The following is a 14,762-nucleotide window of genomic DNA, read 5'->3' as shown; positions in this document are numbered from 1 at the left end:
ATAGGCCACTCTTTTGTTCGTTCGCACGTTCACACATGCTCTAAGGATGGTATTCACCGACTTGGTTTAAACAATTTTTGGATTCGTGTCGATCTCATATCCAAAAATTGTGACTATAATTTAAACCAGTGATTCCCGACGTGGGCGTTAACGCCCCCTGGGGGTGACTGAAAGTTCTGGGGGGGGGGGGTAGAAGCTACGGGTATAACACGGGATCTTATGGGTTAGATTACGTTGGGGGGGGGGGCGATGGGAGAAAAAAACCCTTTCAGAAATTATAAGGTTGGTATTTTTAATAAAGGTTGGGAAACACTGGTTTAAACCATGTCGATGAATACCATTCTAAGTCATTCTTTTGATCATTTACATGCTTGCACGGGTTCTAGATCACTTTTTTGGACATTCACATGCTTGCACATACTCTAGGTCACTCACCGACCTGGTCCCATGCTCTGTAGGTCACTCTTTTGTTCATTCACATGCTTGCTCACGCTGCAAGTCAGTCTTTTGCCCACTCACGTGCTTGCAATTTCTCTAGGTCATTCTTTTGATCACTTACTAACCTAGTCCCTTACTTTCTCAGCAGCAGGGCCGTCTTAAGAACATCAAGGAACCCTGGGCAAAGTGATATTTTTGGCCAGAAATGCCTGTCCGTATCAATTTACACGCTTACTCTCGAAAATTTTAACCAAATCTCATTTTTATGGCGTCCCCCACTGCTCTTGGGGCCTTCCGGGCAGTACCTGGGTGGCCCCATGCTCGTTAGAAGCGGATTTATTTAGGGTTTTACAAATTTTTCCGATCTTTCCTCATTCTATTAATTTCTTCGTCCACTAATTCCGCAAATTTCCACAATGTCCACACGAACCCCCCCCCCCCTCCGTAAATACGCCACTGTTTGTCCATATGAACCATATTTGCAACTGTGGACTTTAAAAGTGGGTGTACATACTTCCAATTATAAAAGAGTTTTCAAATAGCATGCAGTTTCTTAAAATGTCGTGTTTTTTTTTTGGGGGGTGGGGGGGTCTTATACATTAAAAAAAAAAGAAAGGAAAATTAACTTTTTATAGTCTTCGTGTGATATAACTTCCAATTTAGTGAAGTGTAGAACCAGCTTTGAAAAGTCATTTTCAAAAAGTTTCATACTTTTAAGTGCAATGATCATTGAAGTATTAAAGATGAAAAACTTCGTTGGTTTAAAAACGCGTCGCGGGCCACTTCAGTGATCTGGAACAGCACCGCAGATCAGTCAAGTGACCCAGACATGTGCCACGGGTTGCTTGAATGATCTGGAACTGTGCCGCGGGTAACTAAGTGATGCGGAACTGCACCGCGGGCCACTTACATACGGGTCACTCAAGTGATCTGTGGATAGCTCACTGGTCGCTTTTTCTATCCGTTTACGCGTGCCGCTTAGTTTATTTTCACAAAATTAGGTTTGAGATCGCGGGCCACGTCAGAAGACTCCGTGGGCCATATTTGACCCGCGAGCCATGGGTTGAGCAGATCATGCATGAACACATAAAACACATTCTTCCTTTGTTCGATAAGAAAGAGAGGGAAAAGAAACTGGCCTTCCCCGAAAAGAAAATTGTACCCATAAAAAGTTCTTGTGAGGCTACTGTATGTGTCGGTCTAAAAAGTCGCTGTGAAGGAAGGCAGCCAAGCGGAAATTCGATTCGTGTACGGCATGTCACTTAACAACATAATTTGAACAAATTACTATAACGTTTTCGTATGTGTTCCAGAGAGAGAGAGAGAGAGAGACGATATTCTTTTACTCACTGTTTAAACCGAATTCTTCTCTCTTCGTCCTCATCGCCTTGAAAAACCTTTTCCTTTCCTTTTCTGTATAGCAGGCGAGCGAACGTCTCTCGATTGCGTGTGTGTGTGTATTTCGCGGCCGAAGAGAGGCGACATTAAATATTACTTTTTAAGTTCTGTATTGATGACAGTATTATGATAATTTTCCAGATAAAAATGCAGGTGGTGGGAGCGGGGATCTGTCTCTGTTTTGACAAATGATGGCTGGTGCTGTACCAGGGGTCGATCTTTATTCCAGTCGTTTGCGCACATTCTCAGAAGGGAGTGGTTTTTGGTGCTGCTGAAGAAGAAGGGTTCTTTTTTTCTTTTATACTCTTCCTTTTCTTGTTTTTTTTTTTTTGCTTTCTTTCTTTAATACATAATTTTGTGTGTGTGTGTGTGTGTGTGCGACGGGAAATTACAGGCACGTGACGCAATCCGGAACGTGGCCCGTGCACAAATTTAGCTTCTTTCATATCATGTGTACTGCCAGTGGATGGCACTGTTCATTGATTGATGTGCGTGCGCATTCTAGGACCGATTGCGTTGGACAACTATGAAATTGCGTCCGACGTGACAATTACGAATGGATTTGACCAGCTTTAACTTGAATATTACCATGAAAAAGTTTTATAGATATTACTATGTTTTAAAAAGTGTTTTATGAGCGGCATCACTGGACAACAATGAAATTGTCTCCGCCACGAAAATGATTTTTGCTTGCTGAACACGAATATCACCATAAAAAAAGTTTTATAGGCTCTTCTTTTTGAGATATTACGAGATATTGCCCTGTTAACAGTTAAAAAGTGCTTTACAAGCATTATTGTATGGTGTAAAAAATGGTAAGGACTATATAACAACGTTACCAGGGCAAATGGTCAACCTCGATGCTGGCTGACTACCGTTGGGGGCAATTGTAAGAGATACTCCTTATGTCCAGCGTAAGCGCAATGGGAAACAAAGTACGTGCCAGACACCGGTAAATGAACTATTGCGCTATAAATACATTTGCGTCTCTATGTATTTTGGTTGTGTTTTTGTGCACCTTTGAAGTATCTATGTACTGTCGGCCCGAATGTATATAGAAACTCCGCTTAAATGGATAAAATTCTCCGCCACAAGAATTTATCCCATAAAGACAAGGTTAAAGTTCCTCGTTTAATATGATAATTGCATCGACTTTTCCCCTTTCTTAATCGAATATTACGCTTCACACGTTAACTGTTAATACACATCAACCACTATACACAATGTTTTTATCAAATGAAAAATTTGGAATTAATGGAAAATATGTTACTAAGTGTTGAGATTTAAATAAAAAATACATGTATTCAAGTTGTCTTCGATACGTACATTTAGTTATTTTATTTTTGTTCTACGTTGAGCCAATAGAGGACGCTAACTTTCCTTACGAAAAGTAAAAATCTTTCTTAGGTATTGTGATCATTATTGTTAAATTTTCATTTCATTTCTGATGCCAGATTTATTCGGGAAGCTTTATTAATATTGATCCTTTATCAGTTTTCAATATACAAACTAACTAGTGTTGTAAAATGGCAATTGAATTGTTTCTTGCAATATCGGATATTGTGTGCTGGAATCATTGATATCCGATTAAGCGGGGCCGACTGTATTTGTGTTGTTTTTTCTGTACATTTATTATGTTTTCTATATACTTATGTTTCGATGTGTTGTATTGTGTTTTATATATGTATTAAATGTGCAATTTCAGAGAAAACCATAGCTGGCATATGAGGCGAACGAGGTCAAGTTCGAGAGAGATAAATAACATCACTCTTAATTTCCCCGGAGAAACCCTTTCACTCTTAATTTATCCGGTTTTTGTCAGGGATAAACCATCATCGCTTTCAACCAGCTACTGGATATAGCCCTATTCCAGTCGCCTTGGGTGTATTCGATTCCGCCGTGTGTATTGGATTTGTTACATCCATGAAGCGTAATCGCAGGAATTATGACATAAAACTCTTAGGTGGGGGGGGGGGAGGCTTGCTGGCGTTTGTCCCTCAAGTAGAAGAATCACCACTTCATCATACACTCACCTCCTAAACCTTGGGGCCATTCAAGTACTACGTAAGCAAAACCCCCCCTCCCCCCCTCCCCAGCAAAACACTGACACCCCCCCCCCCCCACGCGTCAGCAGCTTAGAATATTTCATATCTTCAAAAAGGGGTGTTTGATGACGTAAGCAACCTTCAAACCCCCCTTTCTCCCCCTTGTCATCAAAAGTCAGCAGATCCGAAACCTCCCTCGATGCAGACGTAATACTTGAATGACCCCTTTCGTACAAAGCATCTCCTGAAAATTCTGCGGAATTTTTAACGAACGAGGTACATGTCGGAATGTGTGTGTTCTGAGTGTTATGTGTGGACCCTCCCAACGTATTTATGTATTCCAAATTATGCGTGTTTTGCGTTCTACTGGTCTATATATTTCTACTATATTTTCAAGTGGTAATGGCAAGTACCCAATACTTTATGTGTTTTATTAGAATCGCGTTAAAGGTCATCAATTCTTATAAACCCGCACATGCAACTCGTACACATTCCTATGCATAATTTCTAACGAGTCTGTACGTGTCGGAATGTGTATTCTGAGCGTGCGTGTGGCTCTAACGTATTTATGCTGTCAGGATTAGGTTTTTTTCGTATTCTTGCTGGTGCTGCCATCTGCCTTCCATGTTTTGAATTGAAGGTGATAAATGCTCGAATTTTCTTGACGTATCATGTTGAAAAGGGTCTGCCTGCTCTCTGTGCAGAGTCTTTTGGAAATGGAAGATTGCCTCGCACTCGTATCTTAAAGTAGGAAAAGCGCAGAAAATCAACTTCTGCTGACCACCACTGTGACGCCAACGTCGGTTCTTACCTGGATCCTCGCGTTGAAAAGTCGCGGAAAACCAACGAAATTACTGCTGTTAATCTGGATCAAACAGGATCTTCACTCATAGTTAGAAAAACTGATCACAGATGGCAGCACTATAATAAGTATTACACATAAATAAACTTCACGTCAGGGGGTTCACAGCGCATACACGCACATTTTTCAGCACGGCCCAGGTCTTCTTTCGATCTCTTCATCGAGACAAGCCATGATCTGGTTAGGAAGATGAGGATTAAACAGGACTGTGTGCAAACTTTTTCGTGTCTAGCAACAGCTATAGATGTATAGTTCGCCGACAGGTGGAATTTTATCGAGTTGTTGTTGTCGTCCAGTTCAGCCGCGAAACCCGTGGAATCCATGAGCGCCTACTTCTCTTCTCTTCTTTTTCTTCTGCCCCCGTTCCCATAGATAACGAAAGATTGTGATTCATCGTTGGGCAAAACCAGTCTGCGATAACCGATTACGATAACAAAATTACGGGCTCGGATTATTCAGCTTGCATGGGGGAAAAACAAAAAGTAAAAAAATACATAAATAAAGAAGGGAGGGGGGAGAAAAGAAATAAAAAAAGAAGAAGAAGAAGTAGAAGATGATCATGTCTGGACATTATCTGGTATGCAACGGGTACTATTTGTAAAATAACTTGAATACAATGATAAATCTCGCCCGCCACCGTGATTAATGCTCGTTAGGCGGCCCGTTCGCTAATTAATTTAGGCACTCCCATAATAAAGAAAGAGGATAATGCGAGGAGGCTTTCGCTTAGTAAGTACCTTCAAGCGCCATCATCCACCTGCTCGTTCTTGTAAAGGTCCAACTCGAACCGACAAGATACAGACAGAGGATTGATGGCGTGCACACACACATTTGGGAGATATTATTCTTTTCCATGTGCATCATGATGGCGGTATAAAGCTACATACACAGAGTCAGTTGTGCCTCCTCTTTATCGGTCGGTGCCAAACCTCCTTATTTTTCTTTTTTAGTTTCGTTTTATGTTACTTTTTTTCCAGCCTCCCTCCTTTCCCGTCCACTTATTGCGCAAGATAAGTAAGTATACGACTGGATTTTTCTGGGATCGATCTTTTGGGATTTCCCTTTCTTTTCTTTTTTTTATCGGTTGGAAGGCAACATGATAAAGAATCTTTCTTCTTAATAAACGGTTTAGCAAAGAAAAAGAAGAAAACCTGTGCATTATAACAAGAGGAGGAGAAAGATGCGAATGATTTAAATCTGGTGCTTTTCTAGAATCACGGATACAGGATACAGCAACCAACCTCTCTCTCTCTCTCTTCACATCTTTTCATTTATCTGGATTGGAATACCGAAAATAAGGAACACCTGATGAAAATCTCTGTAATCATGAGGAAATGTAATTTTTACAACAAAAAATCGGTAATTACATGGAACAATACATTTTTGTATCCGAAACAAAAAATAATTATTCCTTATGTAATTCGGTGTGCTGAACACGAATTTAACCGTAAAAAGCTGGATCGGCTATGGTTTTCACTGAAATTGCACAAGTAACACCCACATAATTACACTATGTTGTTATATAGTGCAATTATGAAACACAACAAAATAAACGTATATGAAAAACAACACAAATGTTATTAGAAATTTCACCAATTTTTAGAGGCACAAAATTAATACACGAAAAGACGCAATACAAATAATGTAGAAACACAACACACAGAAACACATATCGTAAACCGGGACTACTTTGTGTCAGTTTTTGATGTTTTTGTAGTTTCTAGGTTAAAATATTAATATTTTTAAAAATATTACTGTATATGTTATTGGTCATATATATAACTATCACTCATCTTTTAATTACGAATGAGCCTTTTAATTAATTGTTATTTGGACTGATAATATTTCACTAAATAAATGTCACAAAATCACCCCTGCCTATAGTTCAACTTTGCGACTGTCAGATTGCCTACTATTATGATTTAAATTAAAGGCAACATGATAAAGAATCTTTCTTCTTAATAAACGGTTTAGCAAAGAAAAAGCACGTGTCAGAAAGCTTTACTCTCAAATTGTTACGTTAGGACTCTGAAGGACAGAATGAAAAAAATATTGAATAATTTTGGTAAAGTTTCGACAGAAATATATCATGAATTTATATTATTTTAAACGAACAAACGAAAACACAATAACTGAAAGTAAATACATTGAACATTGAAGGACCGGGCACACCCCGCTTCCCATCTCGGAGAGATATCGAAGCTTAAGAAAGTAAATACAAGAGAATGATGTAGAAAAGCAAAATGTTCGGGATGCACACACAAGCACAAGTTCTTAATAATTATACTTCTGCTCGCAACTTATTTATCTCGAGAACATGAAAAAATGTCTCGCTTCCCTCCTTTTGGAGTATTTATCCTGCTCATTATGTATTTCTTTGTCTTGGTACCATTCTTCGTTCTTCTTCTCATTAGACCATCTCCAGTGTTTGCCTGGTTTATCCATCACATTCAGTAAAGTACCTCGTTTACCAACGTTCCCATAATAATTTAGCCCCATAAACTACAACAACATAGAATCCTTCCTCCCTGATCCCAGGAATTACACAGGCTTCTGATCCGAAGTCTATTCATACCAGCTGTTATATGATTCTGCATACACAACATACTCTGCATCACTTGTGCATGAAGAATTAGATGTTCGGATCTTCTGATGAGAGTTCTTTTTTGACACTTTTTGTGCAGGATGCAGAAGGTGCTGGGATATTTGTACTTGATGAACTCGGTAAATCGAACGCTAAGATGCTCTTCCCAGGAGTCACGTTGATTCTTCTGCTTCTTTTCTCTGTCAGTTCAGTTCTTCGTTGTGGTGCTCCAATGAAGCTTTCGCTTACATTTTCCTTTTACAGATTTATTTCTCTCCCTTGAACACGCCCACATAATCGATTTAGAGCTTCTTCTCTGTTCAGCGAGTGTATTCCAGTTTTCTTGAATCTGGAAGACAGGTTTTTTCCCCTCGATTTTCCTCAAGTTTCTTTTGTTACAAAGTTGTACCGCAGTTCTGTAAGTCACACATACTTTGTCGAAAAATGCAAGAAAATAAACTCGTACCGAAATAATCCTTTCACTGAATTATTATGATAAGTTATGTATTCAAATGAACTCACTTTGAAATTCTCAGCTGCTCTATATCTCGTACACCACCTGCACAAATTTTCGACACTTTCCTGAAAATAACTCAACTAGCATTACCTAAAATAGCTTTACAGGACTGTTCCCGCGATGTGCATGTACTTCCGAGAGTCACCAACAAATGAAAAGAAGCTTCTGGGCACAGTCTGCTCAAATTTTTTCTCAATTAAGCCCTAAAGCCCGAAAAATTTGAAAGAGTGTTGTCGGACATATGTGTCACAAAGTTGTACCCGCTGTCACAAAGTTGCCCCGATTTATGGTGTATATTATATATAGCGCAATAGTTCATTTACCGACGTCTGGCACGTACTTCGTTTTGTATTGCATTTGCGCTGGACATAAAGAGCATCTCTTATAGTTGTCCAACAGTAGTTAGCCAGCATCTAGATTGACCATTTTTTCTGGTGACGTTGTTTTATGCTCCTTACCACTTTTTCACCTTATAATAACGCTGATAAAGCACTTTTTAACTGTTAACAGAGTAATATCTCATATCTCAAAAACAAGAGCCAATAAAACTTTTTCATGGTGATAACAGTGTTCAGCAAGCCAAAATATTCATAAAACCAAATAAAAACTAATTGATATGTAAAATTGGGGGGGGGGGGAATAGATAAACAATACAGTCGGTGGAATGGAATCGAAGTACTGGTGTTACCTCTGTTCCTAAGGTAGTGGTATCAACATGACTCAAACTTACTTCAGTTCGGTTGATACATACATCTTCTTTGTTAGAATGTATATTTTCTTGTTGCTTGAACTTGATATTTCTTGTTTGTAGTGCTGTGAGACAATTTATGCAACTATGGCAGCACCACCACCTCTTTTCCATTATGTGTCAATTTTGCTGCTGAATAGCGGCAGCTATAATGACATCATCTGTAGTACCGTATGTTGTGGCCCATTCGGCCAGTTTATTTACTTCTACGTTTCATCATTGACCGTTATGGGCTGAAGAGATTTTTAAAAAGCAGTCAATATTTCTGTTGTTTTTGGTTCTAAAAATTCCACCACGAAAATTTAACGTATGAATAATGTGAAAGATGCAGTCACAACTATTATAACACATTTATTTATTGCGATGGAAATATGTTCATACTTTCAAGTACAATGATACCTCGGCTAACGAAGATAATTCATTCCGGATTCACGTTTATTAGCCAAAGCACGATTTTCCACAAGTTTCTATGAAAAATCGTTTAACTCTTTCCAGGTTCTACCCAAAATTCACATATAAGTTTCTTTGGAACAATAAGGAGCTCTACAAAAAAGACAACAACTAACCGAAGGCTAAAATAAGCAGCTTCAAAATTATGTAAATAGTAATTTACAGGAAGATTAAAATACTAAAAAGATCTTGTTATTTTACACGATCTATACAACAAACACCAGTTTTTGTCTACTAAAGGCTGGTGTTGAGGAGATCGTAGTTTTCCACCAATCATTTGTGATTTGGTCTGGTCATTTCTGTGTGTGATACATGCAGATGGAAAAAATGATCTCCTAGAATGTCCAGACTGTTCAGTTCTTAGGTTCAGGTTGGTGTTAAGAAATTGCACTGAAAGAGAACGCGTACTCTGAAACAAAAATAGGCTCTTTTTTTCAATGCATTTTCTATTAGCTGAATCTTTCATTCCACATGAAATGATTCAAAAACTTTCAAAAAAAGAAAGGGAGGTACATCTGGAAAAAGATTTCGAGGTGAACATTAGTTAAGTGAACACTAGTCAGCGACGGTAATTTTGATGTGATGATTGGCGCGAAAATTCAGCTCACGACACGGCTGTTTTATATCAGCACGTCATCTATATCAACGAAAATGTTCGTTAGCCAAATCCGTATTCGTGAGCTGAGGCAGAAGAATCTCGAAAAAAATCTTCGTTAGCCGAGGTATCAATCAGTGTATTATGAAAAGAGAGGAAAAAATAAACTTGTTTAATGTTGATTAGGTTGGTGAGTAATATGTGTCATATTCAATGTGTATATCTCTCTCTCTTTACAGTACTTATACTTAATCATTTCATATAAATTCGTAATTTTTATTAATTGATGTGATTTTTTTTCTTTTCTCCTTGAATAACATGATATTAATATGTTCGGCATTAATTATGTAGAAATGTCCGACGAAGGCAGAAGCGAGGAGAAGCGCAGCGAAAATCGCCCTCATGAACTCGGTTTTCAACGAACATCCTTCCCGGAGGATATCCGATGACTTCATCGGCAAAGCTGTCGAAGACGCCAAATCATCTTTCAGCGTGAGTCACTTTTCTTATTTACGTAATTACACATCTCGACCCACATTTCGAATACGCAAAATTTGCTTCCCTTTGCAAAAAACACAATATGCGATAAAGGAGTAAATTGACAGTAAAGAAAAGAAGCACAATGGATATTACCATCGAAACAAAATTACTTTATATAGACTTGTTTTGCTTTAAAAAAAAATGGTGGTAATCAATTTCGAGGGTGAACAAAAACATTGGTATTTTGCACCATCTACCTTCATATATAATGAAGTTGCGATGAAGCTAGTTTTTTGTGCAGTACATAAAAGTATTGTACGATAAACTACTTTACAGTGGGAAACAACTAACTAAATCAATTATACTTCTTTTTGTGTATAAATTCATGCAAATCAATTTAATGGGTTGACTAACAATGCTAATCCAGAAGAGACTCAGCGTAAATTTGGTGGGAACTGATGATAATGCTTCCTCACGATGTAATGATAACCCCCTACAGTTGTTATTATTTTTTTAAATCCGCAGCGTACCGTTATATCGAGGTTTCACTGTATCTCCTTTAGGACGAAATTTTGAATAATTTATGCATCAAATACTCGAAATTTAATTCGAACTAATATGGGACAATGTGTGTGGGTGTGTGTGTGTGCTATGCATGTAAGTCCATCCGGCAATTTTATGCATACAAATGCCGCAGTCCCGAGGAATTCGAGTGTCCAACAGCAGCGCTTTTTATGAGCAAGGGCTGTTTCATCCCTTTGATGTCACGCTTGCCGTCTTGGCGCTCAGTGGGCATGGTCTTGGAGCTGTTGTGTGACATCACAGCCTGGATACCTTTTTTTTTAGCAGACGACATCAGCACACAAAACGTGCTGTATTGAAGTGGCCTATTTTAAATTTTAGTAGCTTATTTTACTGTTTCAAGTAAGAGATGTCTCGTTATAGTATTGTTTCAGTGTCACTGCCATGCGCGTGTGGTATTTTTATAATCTATAAGCTAAGAAATGGATTAAATCCTAAAAATAGTTGGTGAGCGCTGTAATGTCTTTTAATGTTAGCATTCAGAATAATAATAATAACTTCATACATTATATATTAGAATTTTTTTCTATATTTGCTTCCCATGTTTTATGTTGCAGTTGTATTTGTAATAACACTTCAGAAAGCTCTGTCAGTGCTTATAAAAGCTACACCGAATTCCTAATTCAAATAAAGACAAAATATGGTTAAAAATTCTTAGAAAGTTCAAAAGATATAATTGAAATTTATATTGTCTTGGTTGGCTTTTATTCAACCCAATAAAAGTTCACTAACGTTCATATTTGAGAAAATAAATGATCCCTCCGGGGAACCCCCGTATGGCAAATCATATTCGCCGGGCCGGGGTAAGTTACTTATAACGTTCATATTTCAACCAAAATAGACCCTAGAAAAATATTCTCAGTGGAAGTCAAGTTCCCTCATAAGCAAATGCAAAATGTCTTTAATTAAAAATTTTGAATGTTTAAAGGGTTGAACGAACCAAGGCAATGAATATACAGATACTAACGACAATAATCGAAAGATAATTTTGGAAAGAATTTAGTAAAATGCCATTGCACAAACTATTGCAATTAACGAGGTAGCAAAGCGGGCACACACACGCCGTATTCGGTTCTGCCAAGATAATGATGTCACGCATATTACGTCAGCTGTACCGACTCCGGCGCGTAATATACAGCCCTGGTCCAACGGTGAGGCACCACGGTATAAGATTTAATTAACGAAAAGACCAATAAGCATAGTGTTTGTTAATTAAGTCTAATACCGTGGTAGAATACTGCGGGAAAAAAAAACGACTAATTGAACCGGACATCTCTATTACATTATGGAGTATGTTTTTGCCTATGGGTGTGTGCCGTTTTTGGTAGTGGTATTTGATAGATATCGACATATAAAAAAAAAAATCAATTGCACCATACACTTGTGCGTACGATATTTTTTTTCTCTTTCTTTTCCTTCCCCACTTTTTTTTTTCGAGAGCTTTCAAGATGTCATCCATCTTTCATTTAACACGTTTCCCTATCAGTTCCCCAAAAAAGGTTTTAGCGATTGCTGAGTGTGTAGACCGGAGCGGTGCGTGTGTAATAATCAGAAATCCGCTACACGTTCTTTGTCTTTGTTAATTATGAAACTCTGCCCGTTCCACCACCGAGATGAGAATCTCTCTCGAGCAACTTTGATGCCGAAGATTCCTCCTCTTGAGCCAGAAGAATGCCAAAATCAGAAATATCGTCACGTTCCCCCAAATGGGAAGTAGACATCCTTTTAGGTTCGCGAGTGAATAGGTCTGGATCCGTGTGTGTGTGTGTGTGTGTGTGTGTGGAGAATCATCTCATGAAATACTATAGTTGGGTTGATAACCTCCTTCGGCGTACTGTGGTATAAAGTGGTGTGTGTTTGTGTGTGAATCATTTGTGCCTCGTGTGAGTCACCATCCGTCGCACCTTCTCACGCGAAGGTCCGACCGGAACTTTTTCTTTTAGAAATTTGTCTTTCTGTATACGTTCATAAATTATGTCCGAGATCACGAAAATATAGTCTAACTCGGTTATAACGACATCGAAGAATCGTTAACGAAATGTTGTCGTTATAACCGATGCATCGTTACAACCGAGGTTGACGTTTTCGAGACCTTTCTTGACGAAAAATATAATCATAAGCAATGAAATATATATTTATGTGAAGTTTTTATTTCTTTATGATAGGGTGACCAATTCGATCGAGAAAAATACGGGAAATTCGGATAATTAATACGGGACATCGCCGATTTCAATCCAAACACGTTGCCAAATATCGATGAAATCACAAAAATATTTGTTTATAAATAAGCTCTGATGATTAAAAAAAAAAAGAAAATGCTACAGAAAATCTGTTAAAACGGAAGTTAAAGCAATCTTCGTTGAATAAACGAGGCATTGTGTTATTTAAAGCAGTTACGCTTTTACGGAAGGGAAAATACGGAAATGTTTTGTATAGCGGTCATGTGAATGAGCAAATTGGAGCTTCAAACATGTACTAATAAATCTTCTCTTTAACGGTTAGGTATAAATGGAACAACAGACGGGCATTCCCTAGATCCATCTTTAATCTTAGGAATTTCTTTGGGAAACGTCATTCTCTCTCAGACGGGGAAAAAAAGGTGATGCGAAATATGTCGTTATATCCGAGGTGGTCACTTTTCATCGACGTTATATAAACAAGGTCCATTTTCGTTATTTCTCGATTCATCACAGCCAATCGTTGACGTTATAATCGAGGTGTCGTTACAACCAAGGTCGTTATAACAGTTTGACTGTATTTTTTATGCTCATTCATTGATCAGGGTTGACTCCTGCAGAGGGCACCTTCCTAGAAAATTTTACGTCATTAACATAATATCAAGGCTCTCATTCGTCTTAGTTTTCATATTTTTTGGTAAAATGTCCCACTTTTGTCCTACTCACTAGTTTTTGGTCTAATTTTCCTACTTTTTTACCCCAAAACCTATCAACAAAATTCGTATATTGAGGAGGTAATCATCGATATAATGCCAAATAATACAAATACAGTAGATTGCAATTAATGATTAATGATTATGATGCCAAAGCAGAAATTGTATTGTTTTTAAAGTTATGGGGGGCCATTTGGTGGTTCGTTAACTTCTGATTTGCTTAGTTTGAGGGTTCAATGAGTAGAGTAATGATTAAAGACTTCTGTGTCGGGTTGAAAAAAATAATTTTGTATTTACTACTTCACATAGTCTTGGACAGTAACTAATATTCATCATTCAAAATTATGGTGCACATTTTGTGTGTATAGGTGACACAACAGTTCGCATAACAAAACAATTAGGTATATAGGGCTATTCTAGGTTTTGTGACTTTGGTAACATTCAATTGTCTTCTGTGTTTTAGGGCATCCAGAGGCACAAACAATATTTACAATGCTCTAGTAAAAAGCTATTTCATTTTACCGTGCACCGCCCACGCTCTATCGACCATTGAAGTAAAAAGCTAGAAATGAAAGTGCATCATTTGTAAACGATTGCACTGGCATTGACCACGTAAATTTAAACAAATCCTTTTTAAAGGGGATGGCCAATGCAGTAAAACCATCTGGTCCACCTTGACTTATTTATATCGGACCTTGTAATTCACACATTTTGCTTTTGGAAGTGGTATCAAAAGAGTGTCATTCTTAAAAAACTTACATGTCTTCGTCATTTGCTGTGCGCATTGTCGAAGAGAGATTTGACAGACTGCACACTGTTAAAGAATCCAAAAACAAAAGTGCAATTTATATTGTGAGGAAAGAGAGAAAAGAATTATCTGTGGTTTTCTAGTATTCTCTGTTTTTGACAAAACGTGTTTTTGTTACTAAGTCATTTCTATCATTTTGCTTTGACTTGAGTCAATCAATCTTACAGAATATTGAAATAGTGCTATGAAAAAAAATAATAATTTTAAAACTTTTCAGAAAAATCATTTTTAAGGGATTTTTTTTATTATGCTATGATTACGTTGTATAATAAAGGGGGGGGGGGATTTTTTGAATGGGAGCCCTGTAATATGGAAACATATTTTTTGACCCCCAATTTAATGCCATTAAATTATCATTAGCAATC

General features: G+C 37.8%; 1 protein-coding gene across 1 annotated transcript in view; it reads left to right on the top strand.

The window, feature by feature from the left end:
- Nucleotides 1–14,762, top strand: part of lft (Limb expression 1 family member lowfat) — a 115,148-nt gene that overhangs the window by 91,052 nt on the left and 9,334 nt on the right. Inside the window, exon 3 of the mRNA XM_089244453.1 lies at nucleotides 9,989–10,129. Coding sequence (XP_089100579.1) covers nucleotides 9,989–10,129 — 141 coding nt within the window. The remainder of the gene's footprint in view (nucleotides 1–9,988; nucleotides 10,130–14,762) is intronic.

The sequence above is a fragment of the Pholcus phalangioides genome, unplaced genomic scaffold, assembly GCF_987345545.1.
Source record: "Pholcus phalangioides strain wild (caught in Gottingen) unplaced genomic scaffold, Ppha-v1.0 ptg000015l_1, whole genome shotgun sequence".
Classification (NCBI taxonomy): domain Eukaryota; kingdom Metazoa; phylum Arthropoda; class Arachnida; order Araneae; family Pholcidae; genus Pholcus; species Pholcus phalangioides.
The sequence above is the reverse complement of the archived record's forward strand: the minus strand, read 5'-3'. Positions and strand labels throughout refer to the sequence as shown.